Here is a 26,876-nt window from a genome sequence, read left to right as displayed (position 1 = left end):
ACCATTTTGGATCCACCGCCGCATGGCTGCTAGAGTGCAGGCACGCTTGTTTTGAGCCAACATGACTTCAGTTTCTCCATAGTCCTCTATCAGTTTAATTTTCCCTCCCATCCAGTCTCCTAACGATGGCGTCCGGCAGTGCAGGTAGCAGGGTCTCCTGCGGGAGAGATTTGAGTTGTGTTCCCGAAGTGGCGGATACCCTCGCCGCGGTCGCCAAATTAGGGTAAGCAAGGGGAGCTTTCGGAGCAGTAACTAAGAAAACATATTTCAGAATTGAACCTATATGAAGTGAAGTGTGTTCAGTTGAAGTTCACTCGGCTAGGTCTCTGCACGTGATGCACATGAGCATTTGCTAGCTTAGCGGCTTCCAGATCTGCTTATATTGCACACATGGGTCTGCACATCATTTTTGCCAGATACGTATGGCTTTCTTTTGAAACCTTTATGGATATCTCTAGAATGAGTGTTAAAAATTAAATAAGTTCGCCTTATTATTTAATAGATGTTTTTGAATGGACTTATTCAATCGTGTTGATGTGACATGTTCGTTTTCCAGCGCAATAATTGTGGCAGATGTATTATTGAATGCTTCTTCAGTTCATTTGTCATTTAAAGTGGAGGTGATTGTAAAGACTACAATTAACATTAGCTTTAGAAATACAATAGAAACTCAAATCATTCCAGAAAAGTGATGAAACATTACAAGAAAAAAAGAAAAGAAAAATGTCTTAACTTTTATTTTTACAAAAGGTGCATATCAGTTATATCGCAGTATTTGGATAAGAGAGCATTGCAAGGCTAGATTTTATGCAGGATTTTAAAATGCACAATTTTATTGGGTATGCAATATTTGTATGATAAAAACCAAGTTTTCCTCTACTTAATGTCATCTATTATAGACTCCACCAAAATGTTTCCTCTTGGAGTAATTGAGTTTTGAGACTGAGAGAATAAATGTATTATTATGCTACATTCTTTACTTAAAAGCGAAACACCTCCCAAATATAACTGAGATAAGTTCATAAGTGAGATTAGAGCATTAGTCTGGGGTAAGAGAGGCTTTCATCAAAAGCATTATGCCTCTTGGAATAGCATTTATCACAGAATTAAATTCTTTAAACGGGACAGGATATTGGAAGATATTCATAAAACTTTCATATGACAATGTCACCATTAGGGTCTAATAGATCAGCAGCAAAAGTTATGTTTTATTAAAACATCCTTCGGATGAGACGTTCTGGGGTCCTGACTCTCTGTGGTCATTAAAAATCCCAGGATGTCCTTCGTAAAAAGAGTAGGAGTTTAACCCCGGCATCCTGGCCAAATTTGCTCGTTGGCCTCTGTCCATCATGGCCTCCTAATCATATCTGGATTTTCCATAAAATGGGTTTGTGGGGGGAAAGGTGAATAGAGATGCATGCATTATATTAAAAGGTCTGACCTCATCGACTGATGGGATTGTGAGTCTGATGGGGAGAGGTTGGAATGACTGATGATCACTTGACAGCTGAATAACACCAATGATTTATCCCTCTATTTATAAACTTAAATTTTTTGTGTGTGATGCCAAACAAGCTTGGTGTTTCTGAATTGAAAAATATGTACTTTATTGATTCCTAAGCAAAGATCCATAAAGTCCAAAACAACATTTGAAGACCTCTCCCCATTGAAGACTTTTGCCATTAACTTTAAACATAAAATGCAGCCAATATCTGTTTTCTTTGTGTGCCTGTTTGTCTAAATACATGTAATTCTGTCCTATAGCTTTGATTTCCTGTGCATGCCGTTGTTCCACCCGCGGTTCCGTCGGGAGTTTGAACTGGACCCTGCTAAGTCACGACCCGGAGCCCAAACTCGTTCTGACCTGCTGTTATGTGGCAGAGGTGAGATATAAAGAAACTATTGCATGAGTGAATATTTACATGCATTTTTTTTTAGAAACTTTCTTAACCTGTTAAGCTGCAACGCCAATTTTGAAAAATCCCCAGAAATGACATACCCAAACTGAAACCGATACAGTTCATGAACCCTTTGCACTAAAAGCACAAGTATGATCTCATTTGAAAGCTGACACCTGGTAGTTTATTGTAAATGTAGAATTAATTATTGTCATAATGAAAAAAACATTTTTTAAATAGCTTCAAAGTTTTGTAAAGTTATTAGAAATGTATTTTTATTAAACATATTCATGAAAATAAAATTGAAGTGGGCCCTGGAGCAACCTAGAAATGCACTGCAGCTAAAGACATATGTGTGACCATGTTATATTTAAAATCTGAAAATGATAAGTCTAAAACTCTGTATTTGGTTAAATGTTTTTCAAGATCATGTCAAATTACTTTATTTTGATTAGACTCTAAAAATGCTACTGATGTTTAGTCATCATCTAAGTCATCTATTCAGTCTATTGTCTCTATTGTTTTGTGGTGCAAACGAGCCCCATTCAGTCTCAGTCTCCCCAGTACACATTCACACACCTCTCCAGCCTGGTTATGGATCTAAATATGCATATCTTTTGTCTGCATTATTTACTAACGACTGGCTATTCACAGGCTATTCATAGGGTTTCAGTCCCTAATTTATTTTATCAAAGTTCTCACTTATATTTGAAACTGTATCAAATGCACTAAAACATTTCAGAAAAGCATTACTATTTAGAAAAAAAACCCATAAAAGAATAACTTCTAGGTGACAGGTGCACCTGAGCTAGCTAGCATGTTAGCTTAGCACACCATCAATACACGACCATTTATGAGATTAAAACTATGTTTGTGCTTCAAACTTATTTTATAACGCAAGTCGATTGTTTTAAATAATCTTCTGTGATCTAATTTGGCTTCAGATAAAAAAAAAATCAGAAAGAAAATATATTATTTATAGTATGCACGATGATAAAGTCTATATCGATTAGCATTACATTATAAATATAATCTATTATTATAAAAATACCTGGCATTGCTTGAAGAACACTCAAATATCAAATATCATTTGCAATCATGTTTATTGTCTTCAAAACGTCTGTATCTGCATATTACAGCGATCTCTGTGTTAGCTTTGTGTGTAGCTGCTATCAGTGACGTCCTTGAAGGTCACATGATTATGGCTCTTCTTCATGTTCCATATATGGAGTATTATTGTGCATATAGCGCCCTCAGGCTATAGGTATGAATTGAAAACACAGCACATCTCAGTAAGAAGCGCTCATAATGATTACATCGACGCATTTGGGTATAAATTCAATAAATATTATTCCTGTCTATAGAAATATGATGTGAATCTATGAGAATATATCAATATTTCTCCAAGTCTGCACATTTTTGAGCTAAAAGCCCTGAGGGACGTTGTTTTGTATAGCACTGTCATGACAACAGCACGGAGTTTTTTTTTCTGAATGGACCAGCTGACGGTCATAATTCATATTAAAGGTATCAACGCATTTTTCCATTTCATAACTCCTGACACAAAATAAGACATAACTGTCACTATAAGTTTCTCAGAATACAATAGTTGTCAAATACTGAAACTTGAGTCTTATATCTTTTTAATGATGTATAGTTTGTCAAGGTAAAACATTTAATCTGATAGTAACTTTGAACTAAATAAATAAAAAAACGCTTCAGTGCGCCGACGCACTGGTGAGGGTTAACAGGTTAAAGTGCTCATGTCATAACTTAGAAATTTTCTTGATCTATGAAAGATGGATATCCATGTACACATATATCAGTTATGTATATCGTAGATATCAATCAATGAAAACATATTGTAACTTTCAGAACTCAAAAACATCTGAATTTTTTTAATGTCAGATAGAAGAAATCACTTACGTGTGGCCGCCCACGTTTACACATCAATGATGACTTGTCTGTATTTCGAAACTTGCCCCATGACAGTAAGATAATTTGGAGGGACTTGTATAGATATTAATCCTGACACCAGATTAATTAATGATAAGAGTAAAATGCGGTCAAGTGTCACTTGCCCAATCGGGCCAGTGTTGCATCACAAAAGTTTATCATTTGCGTGTGTTTTTAAGCCTTGCCAATTTAAATTGTGCAAGTGCAAGAAGACACGAAAGAGAACTCAATTCCATAGTGTGAGTAGTGTTGTGTGCGCGCACATCCGAAGCACATGCCCAAAAAGCCACTTCTCAGACAGCGTCCGAATGCTGAATTGAGCTCTTTCACATCGTCTTGCCGGTCTCGGCAATATCTGTTATATCTTAAATGAATCTAAACAGTTGAGAAATAAAACGCATGTGTAACAGTATATTGGATCCATGCAGCTCTTAAAGTGACAGCAGCCCAATAAACCTGCTGCTGTCTGTGTTTTTTACTGAATAACTTGTAACTTTTATAAGAATTAATCTATATATAATGTATACAGTGAAGACTATTCTGTGCTATTTTACATTTGATTATTTTTCTCTACCTGAAAGTTACTGTCAGACTTAACTGAAAACGTGAAAAACAGTGTTTATTTTAATTGTTTGTTTGTTCTATTGTATTTGTGCTATTGCTTGTAATTTGATTATTTGTCCTTATTTTATTACAGACAGTTTACTTTTCTTTAACAATATTTGAAATTTATGTGAGTTAAGGCTTGTAGTTTTTGGTGTCACACAACCTTATAAGACTATGGGTCAAAAACGATGAAGACAATAACTAGGCCTTTTTAATTTATGTATTACTTTTTTGTGGTGGAGCCAGTGAACATTTTGTCAGGACAAGTAAACATTTTGGGCTTAGTGTTGTGCCCTGGCGGTGAAGTCACATTTCACATTCAAAGAGAGACTTAAAAGTGATTATTCTATTTTAAGGGTCAAAAAGAGGTTCGAAAACGGTCATGAAACCTAAATCATGACTATTTTTGCCACAAAAACCTTAACTAGCTTTTAAGCGAACCTCAGGGGACAAAATAATGGGAATAAAGATTGTGTGATAAGACCCCTTTAATGTCAGTTTCTCATTAAGTTCCTTTTTAAGAAATTAAAGCTTGAATAACTAACATGTTCTACATTTATCCATGATACTCTGTTTAATTACATTTACAGAGTTACATGCACTTAGACATTGATTAAATCTTTGTAATAATATGATTTTTAAGAATATAATAAGAATAACATTCTTTCTTCATTAGATTGGAACACACTTATCGTGGGAAAGCTGTCCTCCTGGATTGAGACAGACTCAGAGTTGACCACAGAGCGCAGGAATTCAGAAGCAGTATGTTCACACTGTCTTCTGTTTATTATTATGTTTGAGGTCCTTATATATATAATTTTTTCTTTTCAAATTCTTTAAACAATCTAATCTGAATTCATTAGACAGATATTCATTTGCTGTAACCTACTGTTGTCACAAATTATGTGTACAATATCTTGACCCGATTGGGCTCCTTCAAACAGACTGCAGTATTATTGTAGATGTAATCAAGAGTCGGATGCAAACGAGGACCATTTATTGGAGATCTGCCCAACAGAGAGGAAGCTAAGCAGATTTGTTGATTATTTTGATGTGATCTCTCCTTCTAATGTCTTTTGTGCCCTTGCTGCAGGCGGTGGTACAGGAGCTCAATTTCTGTGCTTATCTCGGGCTGCCAGCTTTCATGATCCCCCTAAGGGGTCCACACTATGCCAACCTGGCTCGAATCCTGCTCAACCACATCCACACAGGACATCACTCTTGCATGGTAATGGAAGTCTGTAGCATAGAATGAAAACAAATATGCACCATTATTCTTTTATGTATACACCCTTGGCCTATGATTTACACACAATCTTCGTTCTGGCTGCTTCCCTTTTTTTCACTGATGGAAATTTAATTAGTGGTGTGAATAGACCAATTATCATTTTTGCTGGCTGCCCATCTGTTATTTAAAATAATACTATATGCATTATCCATAAAGGTCAAGGGATAAGATCCTTTTGCAATACTTAAAGAGGCTGTCAGATTAACACATTCATGTGCTTAATTGTATAAAAAAATTTAATGTTAAGAACTTAAAGTGCCGTCTAAATCCAAATAATTGCTTTTATAAGTCCAAAAACGGCTGTTTGTAATTTGAAATAGTCTTTTAAGCGCAGTGCTCATGGACACTGAATAAACATTAAGATTTGATGTAATTGCCAGAAATTGTCATCATGTGTAGACCAACAAAATGAATGCATTCGGTTTCAAATTACGCTGTTTATTTGAACTTCCTATTCATAGAAGATTCCTGAAATGTGTATCACTAGCCGCGTTTCCATTACCCTTCAAATTGCACACAAATTAAAATTGCGAACTGAAAATACACCCAATGGAAACACGTCAATTTCACAAAAACTCCCATATATCGCAAAAAAGTTTTTAGACTCGCATGAGGTGGTTTTTCAGGCAATTCGAAAAAGGAATATTTCGCAAAACTGCAATGGAAACAGTTTTTGCGCATTTACAGGTCACCTGACGTAGATGACGCGGTATGTTTGGACAGAATACGAGACAGAGTTCTTTATTAAACTCGTAAGAGACAAAAGTATTATAGGAATACTGGATTCTAAACAAAGAAATGCCACAATGTATCAAGAACTTGAAGCAGAAATGAGGAAGAAACTCCTCATATGTGCCGCTCACAGAAGAGTTCTTTGCCATTAATGCTTGGATATCACGCCTACGACTCCTTCCATTAAAAATAACGGCAAGTGCACTGACAGGGATATAGGCCAACATAAACCTATACCAACATCCCTCGGCGTGATTTTTGGAATGACTACGTTTTAGTCGCATAACATCGGTTAATGGAAACGCCGTAATTTCGAAATAGTTTTTTTATCGGCATTTAGAAAATATCGCAAAAGTTTAGCGCAAATCTGAAATGGAAAACGCGGCTACTGTTTCCATAAAACTATAAAGCAGCACAACTGTTTTCAAAATTGATAATAATAAGAAATGTCAAATCGGCATATTAGAATGATTTTTGAAGGATCATGTCGATTATAAATATTAATATATGTGATTTAATTCTACATATCATACCATTTTTAATGAATTGACTGCATTAATTGTTTATGATTTGTAATGATAGTCTAAATGCCATTAATTCCACACTTCATGTACATTCAGGACAGGCATTTTCCTGTCATGCTTACTTATTAGAAGTTATTAGAAACATTTGTTCAAAATACGAAGACAACCTCTGTTCCAATAAGGACACAGTATGAACTCAATTATAATGCTAAGCCTCTTGCGATGCATCAGTGTGCAAGCAGAAACAAATCCATTGTGTTTTTCTCAGTTGGTTGCTCTTTTATTGCTTGTAATGCTGCTTTCTTAGTTGATTATGAATAAATTGGTTTGTTTTTAATTACATAGTTTTGGATACGAGTTCCACTATTGGCTACTGAGGACACGCGTGAAGATCTCATTGAGAATGAGCCGTCTAAACCAATAGACGATGGCAGCAATGATGAGAAGACCTGGGGATGGTGAGACAGCTAAAACAAAGCCATTTGTTCAATTAAAAGTAGATATTAAATAAGTTATCTAATGAAACATCCCATCGAGGATGTGGCAGTCTCTCCTAGTCTATATTTGGGTCTGCTTTGTAATTAAATCACTCGGTTGCATGAAGTACAAAGCAATCTTCGGCCTCTGTTCATTTAATTTCCCGTTTCCTCTTCAGGTGGCACTCATTCAGAACACTCTGTGACTATAACAAGAGGATTTGCCTCGGTAAGAGCATAAAAGCTCAAATGTCCAGTGCTTATAATTGTCTATTAAAAATGAAGCTGTGAAAGCAAACACTCAGTTTTTTTTTCTTCTGTGTGAAGCAATTGAGATCGGAGAAGACCTGCCATCTGACACGGTGGTCGACAAGTGGCTTGGAGAGCCGATCAAAGCAGCCATTCTCCCCACCAGCATATTTTTAACCAATAAAAAAGGATTTCCGGTCCTTTCAAAAGCCCACCAGCGAGTTCTTTTCCGCCTCTTCAAGGTAAATGTTACCAATATTATGTCACATTCATTAGATTTAGTGCGGTTATCTAACTATCTAAGGTCTCCTCAGCTGGAGGCTCAGTTTATTTTCACAGGGGCGAACCGCCACAGTGAGAAAGACTTGCGCTCGTATCTGCAGTATCTAGAGTACCTCAACCAAAACCGTCCAGCACCTAATGCCTACGAGCTCTTCGCCAAAGGCTATGAAGATTACCTACAATCACCACTGCAGGTGCGTCTGCCAAAGCGTAAACCTTTTGCCTTGTGCGTTTTTTTAGCACAATATTGATTATTTTGGTTTCGATTATACTAATGTGATGCTTAATTGTTTTGTCAGCCTTTAATGGACAATTTGGAATCACAGACTTATGAGGTTTTTGAAAAGGATCCGATCAAATATTCTCAGTACCAACAGGTGAGTTAAAAGAACTTGCAGAATTAATAGAAAGCAGAATCTTATCATCAGTTGATCACCAGTTAGTCATTTTCATTAGAGCTGTTTGTTGCATCATTAGATCTTATATTAAATAATCAATAAAATGGGCAAAAAAAAATCCCATGGGCTTGCATTGAAGGAGGGAACTCAGCCATACATGATCATCACAATATAATAGTGTTGAGGAGGAATATTTTTATTTGGGGTTGTAAGGAAACACCCGAACAACTACTTGGAAATGTTAAAAACATTCAGAGCACCTTAGCAATTACATACACTACCGTTCACAAGTTTGGGGGCAGGATTCTATTTTTAAGAAGCTAACTTTTGTTCAGCAAGGACACAATAAAATCTTCAAAAGTGGCAGTTAAGACTTTTGCAGTGTTACAAAAGAAATTATATTTTTTTTAAATCATCAAAGAATCCTGAAAAAAATGTATCTGTTTCCACAAAATGAACAACTGTTTTTAACACTGATAATAAGAAATGTTTCTTGAGCTCCAAATCATTTTAGCATATTAGAATGATTTCTGAAGGATCATGTGACACTGAATAATGAAGTAATTAAGCTGAAAATTCAGCTTTGCAAGCACAGGAATAAATTACAATTTATAATATATTAAAATAGAAAAAGGTTATTTTAAAGGTATAGCGGAGGATCTTTCCAAATTTTAGATAAGACCCGCCCTCTCCACTTTTTGAAAAGTTTGATTGATTCACCAGAATGATTGACAATTAGGAGGACCAATAGTATAGGTTACCCACCAGGAAGTAAAACATCCTCCGCTATACCTTTAAATTGTAATAATGTTTGATCAAATAAATGCAGTTTTGGTGAGCAAGATCTTTTCTTTCAGAAACAAAATCTTAACCTTAACTTGACCTTAATGACCTTAAACTTGTGAACAGTTCTGAACCAGCACCCTTCGTTGTAGCTATGGAAAGGCACCACTTGAGCTAACAAAAATGTAGCGTGAACTGTTGTTACTACCACTTGTTAATTGTGGTGAATTATTATCTTTTCCGACAGGCTGTATATAGATGCCTGCTAGACAGAGTTCCTGAAGAGCAGATGGAAACCAATGTGCAGTAAGTGACTTCACACAGTACCAGGTGTCCCCTTTGGCAGTTCTTAATTAACTAAAATTGCAGAGATATGATGTTTGCTTGGTAGACTGTCAACGCTGAGTTTTCTTTTCAGGATTTTGATGGTACTAGGTGCAGGTCGTGGTCCACTGGTAAACGCCTCACTTCGTGCTGCAAATCAGGCTAAGAGGAAGTTGCGCGTATATGCTGTTGAGAAGAACCCTAATGCTGTAGTCACGTAAGTAACTTAACACTGAAGTGTGACACTTCTTCCTTTCTCCCTTTCCTTTAACAATAAAAAACTAGAATTACAGATTTTTTTTATGTTTGTGAAAGAAATCTCACCAAGGCTGTATTTATTTGATCAAAAATACAATAAAAACAGAAATGTTGTGAAGTATGATTACAATTTAAAAGAGCTGCTTTCTATTTTAACATATGAAGACTTCAGTTGTAAAAGCCTCTAAGTGCCATCTGAAAATTTCTTCTAAAATGAGCATTTTTATCAAGCTCGTATTATTTAGGTTCAGTAATTTCACTTTAATGACAATTAATAGGTCATTTTCATTGCCATTAAAGTGAAATAACTGAACATAAACATACAAGCTTGATAAAAAGGATAATTTTAAAAGAAAATTTCATATGGCACTTAGAGGCTTTTGCATCTGAAGTCTTCATATTTCAAAATTATTATTTTCCTGTGAAGCTACATTTTCAGCTGCCATTATTACTCCAGTCTTCAGTGACACATGATCTCAAATTATATGTATTTTTTAACTATTTACTTTCAGATTACTTCTATTTTTTGAATTCATTAACCTTTTTAGAATAAGCAAATGTGATGTTTGCTTTAAAGGTGACGTGGGTTTTTTGGGGGGTTTTTTTAAAATAAAAATTGTAGAAGTTGCACAGGAATTAGACACTTCAACTTCAACCCAGTATGCAGTCAAAGATAAAAATAACAGGATTTCAAATGCAATAATTTCCATGGAAATCAGCAGGGCTTTGTTTTCCCCTTCACTTTCTCAGGCTGGAGAACTGGAAATTTGAGGAGTGGGGTGATCAAGTGACTGTTGTGTCATGTGACATGAGGGAATGGACGGCTCCAGAGAAAGCAGATATCATTGTGAGCGAGCTTTTAGGGTCATTCGGGGACAATGAGCTTTCACCCGAGTGCCTTGATGGAGCGCAGCACTTCCTCAAAGGTTTGGGATGATATAAATTTGTCTTTGTTTTAATTCGCCCTATTTTACATCTCTTGATTCAGCTTCTTTTTTTTTCTCCTAGATGGTGGCGTAAGCATTCCCTGCTCCTACACGTCTTTCCTGGCTCCGTTGTCCTCATCTAAACTATATAATGAAGTCAGAGGCTGTCGGGAACGGGACAAAGACCCAGAGTGTCATTTTGAGACACCATATGTTGTCAGACTACACAACTTCCACCAACTTGCAGACCCCAAGCCATGCTTCACCTTTGTACACCCTACCACAGGTATGAGATCATGCAGAGAGAGACACACAGATGCCAAGAAGACCAACCTCTAGTTTCTTTTTTTTTAACACTTTCTACTGAGCCTTTAACTCTTGGTTTATACCCTGCACAGATATGAATAATAACCGGTATCAATGTCTACGATTCTCCGTGGGATGTAATTCAGTGCTTCACGGCTTTGCTGGATACTTCGAGGCCACACTCTACAAAGATGTAACACTCAGTAAGTCTCATTTAGTAGCAGTGTTTGTGCCGCAAACCGGGTCAGTTTAAAGGCCCATTTCACAATGTAAGGCTTGCGTTGTTCATTCACACTTGCTCCGTGACCAGACTATTCATATTTAAACAAAAGGTAACTTCTGGGTTACCACATTGAGTGTTTTAATGGCCACAAATTGGCATGGTTATTGGGAGAGGGCAATTAAGAATCATTGCCTTATTAACTTGATCGCCATTAAAATCTAATTTACATGAGGGTGGATCACATTTACATCCAAATGGTTATTAATCTACACAGAATGCATCAAATTGTAGCTATAAAGTGTTTAAATTGTCTGTATCAAGTCAGATTTACTGAACAAAAGTTCATCTTTGCAGGTATAAAACCTGAAACACACTCTCCTGGGATGTTCTCCTGGTTCCCTATCCTGTTCCCTTTGAAAGTAAGTGCAAGACAGTAGGCCTTTTTTCTACACTTTTTATTTTATTTTATTTATTTATTTTATTTTTTACAAAATGAAATGCAAGCATACATTACTGTTCAAAACTTTGGGTTCAGTAAGATTTTTGTACAAAGAAATTAATGCTTTTATTCAGCAACGAAGCATTAAAATGATCTAAACTGATAGTAAAGACATTTACAATGTTAATGCAATGCAATGTTAATGCTTTTGAACTTTCTATTCATCAAAGCATGCCTATTCATCATTTCCATTCGTCGCTATGCGTTTTGGGATGCTTTCTCTTAAAAGTATGCATGCCATGCTACCTTAATTTTTCATTTACATTTTTCACATAGCTTCATCTTAGCAGTCAGTTTATCTTTTCTAATTGACTTTTGTCTAAGGGGCTGTTTACACCTGGCCACTTCATGTGTTTTCTGTGATCGGTTAGCTATCCGGTCGTGAAAAGACCAGGTGTAAATGCCCTCCGAAACGCATTCGAGACGGATTTGAATCTGATCGCTCAAAACCACTTCAGGAGGTGGTCTGGGCCACATTCCAGATGAGACTGGACAAGTGTAAATGCATCTGGTTGTTGAAACCACATTTGTAAATTTTACTTCTCCCAAAAATGCTAAAAAATAAACGTGAGAGCGTGTTTTAGGCTATATGTCATGGTATAGCCAGATATGACGACGCTACTGCAACACGCATCGCCGCAGCTGAGCATCTATTCATCAAGGCAAATCAAAGTGAAAGTAATACGCTTAACGCACAATCCTCTTCATTAAAAGTAAAGAACCGAAATGATCTTACAGGGCTGTTGCTGTTCTCTCTTATTGCGGTCTTTGATTTAGAAATTTTAGCTGATGATCAATAAAATGCAGCTCATATCTGTTGCTTTCGGTGACGTGCACTCCATTATATATGCATATAGCGCGGGAATTGAAGATTGGATTTATATCCGTTTTGCAAAAACACATTTATGTGACCAGTTGTAAATGGAATCGTTTTGATAAATCACATAGCTATCCGATCTGAGAAAACGCATGAAGTGGCCAGGTGTAAACATCCCCTTTCTGTACAGTTACACTGATACTGTATTATTAATGCTGCTGTGTTTCATCTCAGTCCTCCATTGCTATCTAAACCATCACACAATGTATGCATTTTCTTGTAATACCATTTGGTAAGAAAGTGCGTCATGGACATAAATACAGTTAGAACTTTTGGTTTGGAGCCAGTAAAGCACTGTCAAAGCGTGGCAGTTTATCAACTCCACAGTTAATGCGCTAAAGCGTACAGTCACGTTGGGAATGTAATCCTAACACCTATTTCTTTCCCTCTCTTCCCCGTGCAGCAGCCGATCCCGCTCTCCTGCGGTGATAATGTGAGCGTGAGGTTCTGGAGGTGTAACAATGGAAAGAAGGTCTGGTATGAATGGGCTGTGACCGAGCCTACATGCTCCGCCATTCACAACCCCGCCGGGCGCTCTTACACCATTGGCCTGTAGCAAGACTCCCACACTGACATCTACTCGCACATGGGGTTACACTGATTTATTGTTCGTTTTTTTTTTTTTTTTTTTATATCAACTTTTTGATTTTCAGTCAAGTGGCAGGTTTAAATATCTTCTTTCATGGGCCCAACTACACTCGGAGATTGTTCTACATGACAGCGATGTATCTTTGGTCATTTCTGTAATGTTCATAAGGATGGAAATTAAAACCGCACTTACGAGGTATCCTTTAAAGCAAAGTGCGATTTTGTCATGGTGCTCTTTCTTAGTTCAAACACCTGATATTTAAAAAAAGAAAAGAAAAAAAGAATTTAAGAATATTTGGCAAATTAACAAAAAAATCTGTTCGTTTTTGAAGACTATTATTTTCTAGAGCTGATTATGTGAGTCAGGCGGTCTATTTTGACATCTTACATAATACATCAGACATATTTCCCTATTTCCCACCAATGCCCTGCAGTGCCCCATGGTTAGAACAATCATAGTATGATGTCCCCAGTCAGGCCATGTTAGGAAACCTATTCCATACTTTTATACTGTTTTTTTTTCCTGATAACGTCTAACAACATGAATAATAAATAAAAATTACAAAATGATGTGATGATCTTTCTCTTTATGTTTGTCCCGCTCCAAACTCAAGCCATTGGTTATGCCCAAGTTCTTTTTGTACGCTTTTGTGGAGTTATGGTTACAGACTCTTTCTCCACCCCCCTACACTTCTATATTTGAGTATTATTTCTTTTCCCCACCAACAAAAGTGAGAAAATAAAGTTATTTGCTGATCAATTTTTAATTGTAAATCATAATTGATATACTTAAAAAGATTATGACTTTGTCATAATTATTTCATGCTCCATATGCATCGTCTTAAAACGTTTTATCCATCCATCCATCCATCTTCCGCTTATCCGGGGCGGGGTCGCGGGGGCAGCAGTCTAAGCAGAGATGCCCAGACTTCCCTCTCCCTAGACACTTCCTCCAGCTCTCCCGGGGGGACACCAAGGCGTTCCCATGCCAGCCGAGAGACATAGTCCCTCCAGCGTGTCCTAGGTCTTCCTCTGGGTCTCCTCCCGGTGGGATACACCCGTAAATCTTTCCCGGGTAGGCGTCCAGGAGGCATCCGGAACAGATGCCCGAGCCACCTCAGCTGGCCCCTCTCGATGTGTAGGAGCAGCGGCTCTGCTCTGAGCTCCACCCGAGTGACCGAGCTTCTCACCCTATCTCTAAGGGATCGCCCAGCCACCCTGCGGAGAAAGCTCATTTCGGCCGCCTGTATCCGGGATCTTGTCCTTTCGGTCATGACCCGCAGCTCATGACCATAGGTGAGAGTAGGAACTTAGATTGACCGGTAAATTGAAAGCTTCGCCTTGCGGCTTTCTTTTCCACGACAGACCGGTACATCGACCGCATTACTGCAGAAGCTGCACCGATCCGTCTGTCAATCTCCCGTTCCATCCTTCCCTCACTCGTGAACAAGACCCCAAGATGCAGGAACTCTCCACCAACCTGAAGTGGGCAAGCCACCCTTTTCCGACTGAGAACCATGGCCTCGGATTTGGGGGCACTGATTCTCATCCCAGCCGCTTCACACTTTTTTTATTTAATGCCGTAAGAATCTTAAACGGTATAAGAAAAGTCTTTTTTCAAGGGGTCTTAAATATGCGGACAGAAAAAACAGGAATAGTGACAGGAAGGGCATCCAGTGTAAAACCTGTGCCAAATCCAAATGTGGACACCGTATGAATGGGAACGCACCAGGGAAGAAGGTCTTTAAAATGGTTATAAAAAGCTTTACGTTTGATGCAAAGCTAAAAAATCTGCAGATACGCTGGATAATCGTGTAGTGAAAATCTGAGATCGTGAAGCCAATGTTGTTGTATTGTGCTGGTCGGGATTCTCAAACAGACCCAACATTTTTACATGAACATTTTACTGCTGAATAAAAAACAACGTTTATGTAAACATCAAATTGCCATAAGCAAAGAAGTCACTGTAGCTGTTTAAATGTATTTAAGAGAGGGAATTATTTTAGCTAAACAATTATAGACAAGGGAAACCATCAGCTCTGGTTTTGTTTACTCATTAGGGCACAGATTGGAGATTTCTGCCAAGACATCTGAACCTATTTGCTAGCATCACAGGGAATATTCACAAATAGCTGTTCAATCACTATTGATTGTGACCATCACTTCTTGGTGAGCAACTTTGAAAGACCCTTCAGGAGACATTCTCTATATCTAGTTTATGAATCCATTTTGATTTTTACCTTTTTTTCAGCTATTCAGAAACACTAATTTCTTTGGAATTTATTTTGACAAGCCATTGCATCGTTCTGGTTATCGTAAATTATTTTTGGCTGTTTCTTCGGCTACTTGAACATCTTTGGGAGTTTCTTTCCCGCCACTGATGCCTTTTGGCTAACTAACTGGGTGGTTTGTAAGACATTTTCACTTGTAAATCGGCTTTGGAAGAGTATGCGTTGTGAAAAGCACTATACAAATATATTAAAATGTAACTATGGGAAAAGATATTGGTTTGCATGGCTGACTGAGAAGCTGTGTTCTCTGGCCAGAGAGCTCATTTTGTCACACGGCCCTTAGCAAACATAATTCTGGCACTATATAGTGCTGAACAAATTGTGCCCTCAATATTTCTGGTGGTTGCTGCCCTGTTTTGTGTCTGCGTATATTTACAGATCAATGTTCAGATCAACTAATTCTAATTATTATTACATCAAATGCCAATCAACCCTACACACACTTTTTTCTCAAATGATGTCAGATAGAAATCAAAATGTATCAAAGCCTTACAAATAGTATATAAAAAAATAAAACGTACCTATCTCTATATTTGAAAGCCTATATCTGACACGAGGGGAGGGGGGGGGGGGAATAAAAGTCCATATTATTTTTATAACTTTGTCCTCACCAACAGGTTTTAATCTTTTATTGTCTTTAATATCAGTGATTATGGGTCAAGAGGTCAAACATTCAAATCCTGTTTGTTTATCTGATTATGACCCAGATTCATTTGTTTGTTTGGGCCATTAGAATACGGATATTGTAATTCCAATGGGCTACTCCTGAATAATAATAAAAAAATCTCTTTGTAGTTGCATAATATTTCCTCTGTTAAACTCATCTACTAAACTAGACCAAACCAGAGCACTGTAGGTGGGTTTATCAGATTAATACATTAAGTTTGGGGCGGGAGGATAAAGTTACCGAGAGACTCAACACCAACAGCACAAAGTCGCTGCTGTCTGTGTGAAAATGAGCAGCAGTGGCGCCCGACGCAGGGCTTCATCAGTGTCGGACTCGGACACAGACATAGAACCAGCAGTGGCCTTGAAGAAAGAGATCGGACTCTTCAGTGCCTGTGGTATTATTGTGGGTAAGTCTAAGAAAGTGTCTTTTCTGCTGTGCTTTATCTCTCTTTATTCTCCTTCCACTTTATCTGGTAGAACAATACATGAAGATAAGTAGGCATATTTTGTGTCCTCTGAATACATATAAGATATTTTGAAGACTGGTTTAACTGTTTTTGTCCATACAATGAGTGAAGTGAAGGGGATCAAATGTTGTTTTCATTGTATGGTATTTTCAAAATATCCTCGAGTTCCACAAGAAGAGCATACAGGTTGTATGATCACATATAGTGATCACGTATTATATTTATTCTAAATGTCATTTAAAATACAGTTTTTGAACACTGACTCCATCTTGTCAGAGCTTATGATGCAGGGTTTGAAGCAGGTTTATAAAAGAAGGATTTTTCAACGGTGAAGAGATTTGTCAGTAGGAGAATGGTGTTAGGTAGCAGGTTTAAACCTAAACTAGGTCACTACATGGCATGTGAGTTAGACTTGAATGCAAGCTCACCAACATGTCTTTGCCAGTTACCTCAATGCTGGGTTAATGCATGTTATCTGAGATGTAAACTGTGAAAGTGTTTGGGTTACAGTTGGTCGGGTCACTATCTTGCTGTGTTGCCCATTAACGGGCTGTGGTATTGGCAATGGTAAGTGTGTGTGATCATTTTAAGAATTTAAAAAAAATTATCTTGTTTGCAAACAATTAACATTAACCCCCAGTTTCACAGACTAGGCTTTTAACTGAAAGCAACTTGCACTGGCATATCTTAAAATATGTCAGTGCCACTGTTTTGTCTCAAGATGCACACCAGTAAGTTTTTTTTTTTTTTTTTTTTTTTTTATGTTTAAAAAAGCTACTTAAATGTCCTAACTGAACTAAGGCCTAATCCTGGCTTAATCTAAGCTCTGTCTGTGAAACCGGGCCTTAGAGTATCTGATTTGAACAATACTTAAAGGGATACTTCAGGATTTAGCATTAAGCTTTGTATTAGTAGAAAACCTGTAGTATTTTCGAATTACCGTGCTTTCTACCCTCATATCCCCCTGAGATGAGAGATTTATGTATTTTTTGTCTGGAAAAAATCCTACGATGACGCAAAAATCGTCATTTTGCGTCATCGGAGGATTTTTTGGCCAGAGGCTAAAGACTACAGCCAGTAGGAGGGGCTGTCCCGCATGTTTTCAACCCCCCCATAGAGGGTGGGATCTCACTCACAGAATGTACACATAGTATCAGCCGTCTTTCTTTGGAAGCTAAGCTAACAGGATCTTGTTCTGTGGAGAAAGCTGAGTAGTAGGAGAAAGCTGAGTATTAGGGGTTACCATCCTCTTTTTCCCAGACATGTCCGGCCGTCGAGATCGTCCAAAACGTCCGCCATTCATTGTTTACATGCACACCTTTTGTTTCAATCTAACTGAATTCACTCCGATTGGTGAATCTGAATGTAGTGTTTACATGAACGCTAAACAAGTGACCGGTTGATGTGCATTTTAACATTGCTAAGAAAATTCCCGCTCCTCCGTGAGAGATATGAGACCGGTGCGTCTTGCTCATCAGTAATCCCGCCACCGGCCTCGCGCCGTTCTCCCTCGCCCCTCAGCCTCGTCCTGCTCGACACAGTAAACATAATGAATGGCGACTGTAGAACGTAAAAGCCGAATCCCGGACATTTTGGGCGATCTCGAAATCCCGTGAAAACTCGTCAGAGTCTCACTAGTAGCCTAGCCTTGTTGTTTTCAACTGCGCTCTCTAACCGGTAGGCGTGGCTTGGGAGTGGCCTCCTAGGGCAGCGAAGCAAGTGCATTCTGGGAGTTGTTGTCTTTCATCCACATAAGCCAAAAATACATTTTCTGGCTTTTCTCAGTCTAGAAAGCTCCAAATTCAAAAATAATTTCACATTTCTTCTACATAAATGACCTATTTTAAATACACATTCATCTTTCCAGAGGTGAAGTATCCCTTTAAGGATTTTTACTCGTAGGCTACTGAATAAGTGACATGCCAGTGAAAAACAGGGAACATTTGATTTGTGAGGAGAGAAATCACATGTTTATTTTCCATCACCTCAATATTGCAATCAATACAACAGCCTCTTAAACGTCTGCAAACACTCAAATCTCAGTTAATCTCAAGTTGCCCTTTTCGTATGCTCGAAAAGGGCATACGTAAACCAATATCCTTCAAAAAGGTCACTTCGATGTAACGGATAAATAAAACAATATTAAGTAAAATGAAATAGTCAAAGCCTAGTTGCACTGGACGTGCTGGTTTCACCGGCTGCAGCCATGTATCTCCATGCATCTCATGTATGAAACATGCGATTCACAACTACCTGCTAATGCACTCACATTCGTGTAAAGTAGCCTTGTTGACATGTTTGGGTGAGTAAGGGCGAAACGCACAAGATATAGTATCTTCAATACCCTGTTGATGGCGATATCACTTCTTTTGTAGCAGATATAAACTGCTGCATAAAAAGCTAGGTACCATGCATGCATAATGTAACAAGTAATTGCATTACTCATCACAAATGTACTGGAGTAGAGAGTACATATACTTATTCAAAAATGTAGTCATGTAGAGAGTAAAAGTTGCTAACATCTTTGATGCTCAGTCAAACTACAAAGTAGCCAAAAAGATACTTAAGTACAATAACTAATTACATTTACTCTACACCATAATGGAGGAAAGGGACTCGGGAAGGTGCTTCAAGAATAATAATCATAATAATAAAAATCACCTGCAGTCCAGAGCTTCTGTAAGTGGCAGTACAGCTTATTTCATTAGCCTCGTCTTTTTTCCAAATCTCTAGAGAATTCCATCTCTTTTTGTTTCCAAACAAAGAAACTTTTCACTGCTCAACAGGTGTTAACAATGAGCATTCTTAATATTTTACCAGACTGGTTAAAACCAGCCCTCAAGGTCACAAAGCACAGAAGAAAACCTTAGAAGAGAAGAACACAGACTAAGGCACAAAGAAGAGCAGAACACAGAGACACATTGTTTTATAGGTTATATACAGTACTGTTCAAAAGTTTGAAGACAGTAAGATTTTTAATGTGGTTGAAAGTCTCATTATGCTCACAATAGGCTGCATTTATTTGATCAAAAATACAATAACAACAGTATTAATCTGAAACAATTTTACTATTTAAAATAATTTATTTCTATTTTAATATATTGTAAACTGTAATTTATTAATTTGATGGCAATGCTTAATTTAGCCATTACTCTTACATATATTTACTGTCACTTTTGATCAATTAAATGCATCCTTCAAAAAACATTTTTTTTTTGAAACATTACTATATGATCAGTTGTATATGGACATCCAAAACCCCATATTTGTCCGATATCCAAAACAATGGGCATTATTAGAGAGTTGAACATACAGTATACCTTTTCCAAATTTTGTAACCTGATGGCTGTGTATTTTAGACACAATCATCAATGAGCAACAATCAAGTCCTTCTGTTAATTGCAGTTGCTTGTTTGTTTTTATTTTCCAGGTAACATTATTGGGTCTGGGATCTTTGTAAGTCCAAAGGGTGTATTGGAAAATGCCAGTTCAGTGGGTCTGGCTCTCATAGTGTGGATTCTCGTGGGCGTCATCACTGGCATCAGTGCTCTGTGCTATGCTGAACTGGGCGTCACAATCCCAAAGTCAGGTGGAGACTATTCCTATGTTAAGGACATTTTTGGAGGTCTAGCTGGGTAAGATCAAGTCTTTTTTTTTTTTTAGGTGTTATGTGATGTTAGGTCTTATAGAGCTTGTCGTTCTGAATAGGTTTCTAAGGCTGTGGACTGCAGTGTTGGTGATCTATCCAACTAACCAGGCTGTGATTGCCCTCACATTTGCCAATTACGCATTGCAGCCTCTCTTCCCTTCATGCTTCCCTCCAGAGAGAGCTCTGGGTGTGCTCGCTGCCGCCTGCCTGTGTAAGTCACATTTAGAACATAAACATTACAATATGACTGTCCATGACAACACTTTTTATCCAAGAGTATGCTGCCTCTGCAGATCCAACCCTGCTGAACCTGTTTATAATTAAGTGCATCTAAAGAACTTGGGTGCGGCTCCCTTAGCTATAACAACTTAAAATTGGTTGAGAACTTGAATTTCAAAGTTTAGTTAAGTCAAGCACGTACACGTACTTTAAGTTGAAACAACACATTATTTGTTATACTACTGTTGAATTTTCAGTTGTGATAAATAATCATAGCAATAATTTTTTACAGAGTATGTTCTCATAACGAAAGTTCTGAAGCGTGAAACATAAATCATGTGAGCCAACTCACTACACATAATGACACGCGATAGATGATTTTCCAAATACAAACCATTATTTAATTATATATCAGCATAAATACATCGCTAGGCAGGTAATGAACAAAATAGCTAACATTTATCGTTTATTTATGGCTGAAATGTTGCACGTATATGTAACAAGCAAAGTGTTTAACTTTAAATAATATTAAAACATGTCAGAAAGATATCAGTACTGCTGTTTTTCATAAATACCAGTATAGTGAAGTTGTACAATGAGGACGTTGTCATTTCGCCGGAAATAGAGTCATAAGTGTCCCAATGTGTAGTGAGCCAGGGTCCTTGCTGTCCTTACCAGTGCCTGAATTTGTGAACACGATATACTGATTCACGGCCTAGGGAAGCTAGGGAGCTGATTGAGACACACTCCTTGATGTGTGTTTAACAAATGTGGTTAGAGTTGAAACTATGGACTCTGATGGAAGGAAAACAGAAGCCCTGGCCTTAAATCTCCTCATCTATCAAGTTATGGAAATTATTGAAATTTTTTATCACATAGCCTAAAAAAAGCGAGTGACAATTCTGAATTTTAAGTTAGTCTCTCTCTCTCTCTCTCTCTCTCTCTCTCTCTCTCTCTCTCTCTCTCTCTCTCTCTCTCTCTCTCTCTCTCTCTCTCTCTCTATATATATATATATATATATATATATATATATATATATATATATATATATATATATATATATATATATATATATATATATATACTGACTGACTGACTTCATTCCTCTTTTTAGTGTAAATTTGCATGGTTACTGTCATCAAATTGAATTTGGATGTTTGTAATTTGTTCTTTTCCTTGTAGTGCTGTTAACTTGGATTAACTGCTTCAGTGTCCGCTTGGCGACGCGTGTACAGGATGTGTTCACCACGGGCAAGCTCCTCGCCCTCTGCCTCATCATCATTATGGGTATCGTGCAGATCGGCAAGGGTACAGTCCATGGTGCTATAAAATCCATTCATTAACATCACTCAGATAAACATATTTTACTCATATTGTTTTCCATATTTAAAAAAAAATTGTCTGGTTACCTCCTTATATTTAGCATATAATCCATTCCAGTTTTATTTTATTTCATTCCGTTACTGTTTTCCAAATACAGTTCTATTTTGTACAAACAAGAAAACTGTGTGTGTGTGTGTGTGTGTGTGTGTGTGTGTGTGTGTGTGTGTGTGTGTGTGTGTGTGTTTGTTTAGGTATTCCTAAACTGTCCCCAGGATGGTAGTCTTTGATCTTTTATTTTTTATTTATTTTTTAGTCTCTTTTGCTGCAAGGCTGCATTTATTTGTTCATTAAATGCAGTAAAAAAAATATGTTTTTTAATATGTTATCATCAGTCATCAGTGTTACATGATCCTTCAGAAATCATTCTAATATGCTGATTTGGTGCTCAAGACTCATTTATTATTATCAGTGCTGAAAACAGTTGTGCTGTTTAATATTTTTATGGGAGTCGTGATGCATTTTTTTAATTATTATTTGATGAATATGAAGTTCAAAAGAACAGCATTTATTTGAAATAGAAATCTCTTTTGTAACATTATACATGTTTAATGTCACCTTTATGTGTTCTCTGTAAGTGCCCTGTGTTCACTAAAGGCCTCGCAATATAATTTTTTTATTGTTGTTACCACTGCCATAAACATATTAGCACAAAACAAACCAGTCTAAATTATGTATCAGGGCAAGGAAACAATAAAGGCTTGTTTAACACATGTGAAGTATTAGATGTGAACATAAAGGGCTTGAATATAAGAGGGCAGGCATTAAGCTAAAAGTATTACATAGGCATACTTTTCATATTTGACCCATTTTAGCACTATAAACAAAAGAGCACAAATCCATTAAGCACAGACAAGCTCACATATGAAGTCGACTCTCATGCTGGACCGTTTGTAGTCTGCTGCTTTCATGTGCTTGATATCCCAAGGACTAAAAAGGAGCTCTAAATGTCTTCTTAAAAAAATCCTCAAAGAAAGAACCATTGATTTTGATAATGGAAAGTGTACTGTACAGTGCATAATACGCTTTTCTGCAGTAAATAAAACTCATCATGCAGTAATTCAACTTTCTCCATTCATTTGGATACTCTCTGTTAATTCAGGCACAGCACATAAAATGCTTTTCTGTTTTGTGTCTCCAGGTCATTATTATTGGTTGGAGCCAGAACATGCGTTTCACCCTTTCCAGCCCTATGACATGGGCCGCATTGCACTCGCTTTCCTCCAGGGCTCCTTCGCTTATTCAGGATGGAACTTTCTTAACTATGTAACAGAAGAGCTCATCGACCCCTACAGGTACATTGTCATTTCCCAGGGATGATGTACAGTCAGCTAGTCACAAAATAATATCACAAAGTAATAAACCGCAAAGGGGAAACGTCTTAGAGAGCTTGTTTTATTACATAATTTTCATGCAAAATAAGTCAAAACTAATCAAAACTTGGTGTGGGTTACTTAATTATTTTAACGCATTAAACAGTCAATATTATTCGCAGAAGCGCAGAGATGTAATTTTCTACAACTGTAGAATTAATATGAATATAATATTCAAACTGTCATGTATAATGTACACTTTAACAACATACGTAATTGTTTCATCTGGTGATTCTATTGACATTAATAATGTAAATGACACCAAATCAGTGTGGTGAGAAGCCATAGGAAGGAAGAAATAGGATCTTATAATGTCTCAATTTGTCTCCTACACATCATTGAAAATGAATGGAAAGTAAATGCAGACTTTTGGCAACTAATCTGCCTCTCACATTTTTCTGCTGAGAAAGAGTCTCATGTATCAAGTAAATTCATGTATCTCCTCTTCAGTTGCAGAGATTTCAACAGTATCTCAAACTGTAGTCTCAAACTCAAACAGGTTTATCAAGAAACCAATACTAAAACATCAGAGATTTCTACTTGAATATTTCTCATCAAATTCTTTCAAGATAAAAGTTATTTGGGCCATGCGATTTTATCATGTTTGTTGTCTGTAATTTGTCATTTTATGAGAAATATGGGACAAAGTGAACACTTAACTGAGAATGCTATTAATTTTTAAACATGCAGAAGTTATTAAGATCATTAACTATTGGGGTGTAATACATAATCTAAATTTTAGCATTTTAAATACAGAAGAATTGCCGCTTGGGACAGATACAGCTTTGTCCAAAGAAATTACAATCGAGATTCAACCCATGTTTTAATTCTGTATTTGCAGGAACTTGCCTCGCGCAATCTTCATCTCAATCCCTCTGGTCACTTTTGTCTATGTATCTGTGAATATTGCGTATGTTACAGCTATGAGCCCTCAGGAACTGTTGGCGTCCAATGCTGTTGCTGTGGTGAGAATTTTGAGCTCCTTCATTTGAAAATATTAAACTTATCTGACATTATTGCTGAATGTCTGCTCACCTGTATAAACTTGATCGGTTTTCAACTTTCTCTTTGACCCCAGTGCCTTCTTTTTTTCTCTTTTAATCTCCATCAGACATTTGGTGAAAATCTGATTGGGATGATGTCATGGATCATGCCCATCTCTGTGGCTCTGTCCACCTTCGGAGGGGTCAATGGATCCCTTTTCACGTCATCTAGGTCAGTCTTAACGTGTTATTTCTCATTTGCTCCTTCAGTTTGCATTACATTTTGCATTCTCAGCATTATCATTATCAGGTTGATTGACAGTTGGTCTTCCACAGGTTGTTCTTTACCGGTGCGAGGGAGGGTCATCTTCCCCGTCTGTTGGCAATGATTCATGTTAACCGCTGTACACCCATCCCAGCTTTGCTTTTCACTGTGAGCTCTGTATTTCTTTCCTTAAAGGTGCTGTATGTAACTTTTTTTTACTCTACTACAGCATAAAAATACCAAATATGTTTGCAGATATTTAGGAAACATACTAAGTTCACATGTAAGTCTCCTCGGTTTTCGTAGTCAATTGCGCTCGCTCCTGTTGCGTTGTCCTCAAACCGGCATCCCGCGTGAGCATTGAGTCTGAGGTGGCGGCAGGAGGGGGCGGGGGAAACAACGGTCTCAGATATTTTGAATTTGGACTGTAGCTCCTATTTCGACCACCATGTAATTCTTACATACAGCACCTTTAAGTTATGTAAAAAAAAAAAAAAAATATATATATATATAGCCTATATATAGATGATATGCAATGTGCTGGTTGGTGCTTGCTTCTTGTATTTAAATCAAGTTCTGATTTATTTTATAGTGTATATCAACACTGCTGATGTTGTGCACCAGCGACATATATACCCTCATCAACTATGTTGGTTTTATCAACTACCTGTTTTATGGGCTCACTGTTGCCGGGCAGATTGTGCTTCGCATCAAAGAACCAGATATACATCGGCCAATCAAGGAAAGACTGATTCTTATTGACTTTATTTTGTAGTTTTGACTGTTAGTGAGCTGTCAGAGCCCAGCATTAGCCTGTGAACAATAATTATGTATAATTAAGTATAGATTTTTTTGTACTGTGCATTTGTAGTCCTTTACTGTAATCAACAGGTTTCACTCCACAGGTGAGCTTGGTGTGGCCAGTAATTTTCCTGATTTTCTGGGCATTCCTGCTGATCTTTTCTCTGTACTCGGAGCCTGTGGCGTGCGGCATTGGCCTAGCCATCATGTTGTCAGGTGTTCCTGTGTATCTATTTGGCGTATATTGGGAAAACACGCCCAAGAGCTTCAGTTCTTTTATTGGTATGTCTTAAGATGATTTACAAATGTCAGTTACTTACATTTGCATTAGACTAAACAGATTTGAAATGAGGCCTACAGAAGCTACTAAAGATATCTGCCGTTGTCTGTCTATAGCTAAACTGACACACTTGGGGCAGAAGCTGTGCATGGTGGTTTATCCCGCTGAGGACAGAGATGGAAATGAAGACAAAGAGGAAGCTGAATAGGATTACATTACATGAAGTAAATGTACAGGTTCATTGATGTATATTCTTTCAACAGCTAAACTTAAGCAATATGAGTGTGGTAGATTTTGAAAATGCAAAACAAACATCCACACAAATGTGGAGACTAATTTAATAATTAAAAAAGTATTTCTTTTCATTTGTAAGACTGGCCTTAAAAAACATCCTTAGTGCAATACTGCCACCCATTGGCAAGATTATTAGATGCAATATAAATATTGCAGTTGCTACTGTTACAGAGAATTTTGTATTTTTATATTGAGCATATTAGGTGATGTTCTCTTTATCAGTCTCTGGTGTTTGTATCCCCTAAATTGTATTCTCTATTTTAAAATGGTTGAATAATTGTGGTGGTGATTTTGTGTGTTTTTTTTGCCATTTGTTGTGTGCAATTGTTTAAGACTCATTGAATAGAAAGAAAGAAAGAAAGAAAGAAAGAAAGAAAGAAAGAAAGAAAGAAAGAAAGAAAGAAAGAAAGAAAGAAAGAAAGAAAGAAAGAAAGAAAGAAAGAAAGAAAGAAAGATCGAAAGAAAGATCTGTATAATAAATGTGTATTTACCAGCATGGAATCTTGCCAGCATAGAAAATGTCTGTAATTTAGGAGTAAATGGGAAGAATAGCATGCTGTGTCATATAACCCACATCCTACAACCTGCTTTCATGGTGGACAAGGACAACAAAACACGTCCAGATTTCTGTTAGACTGTTGGCCTTTGCAGAATAGTGAAGGTAAGGTAAACCAGCACCATTTGTTGACTGGAGAAATTAAACTTTACTTTAAACTGGCCTATTACAGCACTACACTGCATCATTTTTAACACTAACATTTTTACATTGCTTTAACTCATCAAAATAAGTTAAGTAATTTTCAACTGTAAGTTATACAAGATTCAGCTATTTTTAAAGTCTGTTTATTGTACATTTAAGTTGAAATTACTTAAACATCCAAGTTGATTGTATTTAAATATTTAAGGCAGCAACTTTTTAACAGTGTAGGGCCTTTCTCAAGGTTAAAATATATTAAGTTAAAAGAAATACATTCAATAAAAACTAAAGGAAAGTTCAAAGTTAACATCAAAA

At 37.1% G+C, this 26,876-nt stretch overlaps 2 protein-coding genes across 2 annotated transcripts; both read left to right on the top strand.

Annotated features, from left to right (window-relative positions):
• The first annotated feature begins 64 nt into the window (after positions 1-64).
• prmt5 (protein arginine methyltransferase 5) lies at positions 65-13,763 on the top strand. Its single transcript, XM_082173545.1, has 16 exons — positions 65-223; positions 1,765-1,883; positions 5,137-5,222; positions 5,554-5,688; positions 7,350-7,462; positions 7,660-7,709; positions 7,808-7,971; positions 8,044-8,205; positions 8,311-8,388; positions 9,440-9,498; positions 9,611-9,733; positions 10,525-10,700; positions 10,783-10,986; positions 11,099-11,209; positions 11,584-11,648; positions 13,009-13,763. Exons 1-16 carry the CDS (start codon positions 126-128, stop codon positions 13,159-13,161), a joined length of 1,896 nt encoding a protein of 631 aa, XP_082029671.1. The 5' UTR covers positions 65-125; the 3' UTR covers positions 13,162-13,763.
• Positions 13,764-16,280: 2,517 nt separating this feature from the next.
• slc7a8b (solute carrier family 7 member 8b) lies at positions 16,281-26,146 on the top strand. Its single transcript, XM_082173581.1, has 11 exons — positions 16,281-16,560; positions 20,051-20,255; positions 20,329-20,480; positions 21,671-21,796; positions 23,010-23,163; positions 24,083-24,206; positions 24,353-24,456; positions 24,561-24,657; positions 25,082-25,232; positions 25,396-25,572; positions 25,687-26,146. Exons 1-11 carry the CDS (start codon positions 16,440-16,442, stop codon positions 25,776-25,778), a joined length of 1,503 nt encoding a protein of 500 aa, XP_082029707.1. The 5' UTR covers positions 16,281-16,439; the 3' UTR covers positions 25,779-26,146.
• The last annotated feature ends 730 nt before the right edge of the window (positions 26,147-26,876 follow it).

The sequence above is a fragment of the Leuciscus leuciscus genome (assembly GCF_965113295.1).
Source record: "Leuciscus leuciscus genome assembly, chromosome: 6".
In the NCBI taxonomy this organism is placed as follows: Eukaryota; Metazoa; Chordata; class Actinopteri; order Cypriniformes; family Leuciscidae; genus Leuciscus; species Leuciscus leuciscus.
This window is presented reverse-complemented; position numbering and strand designations above follow the sequence as displayed.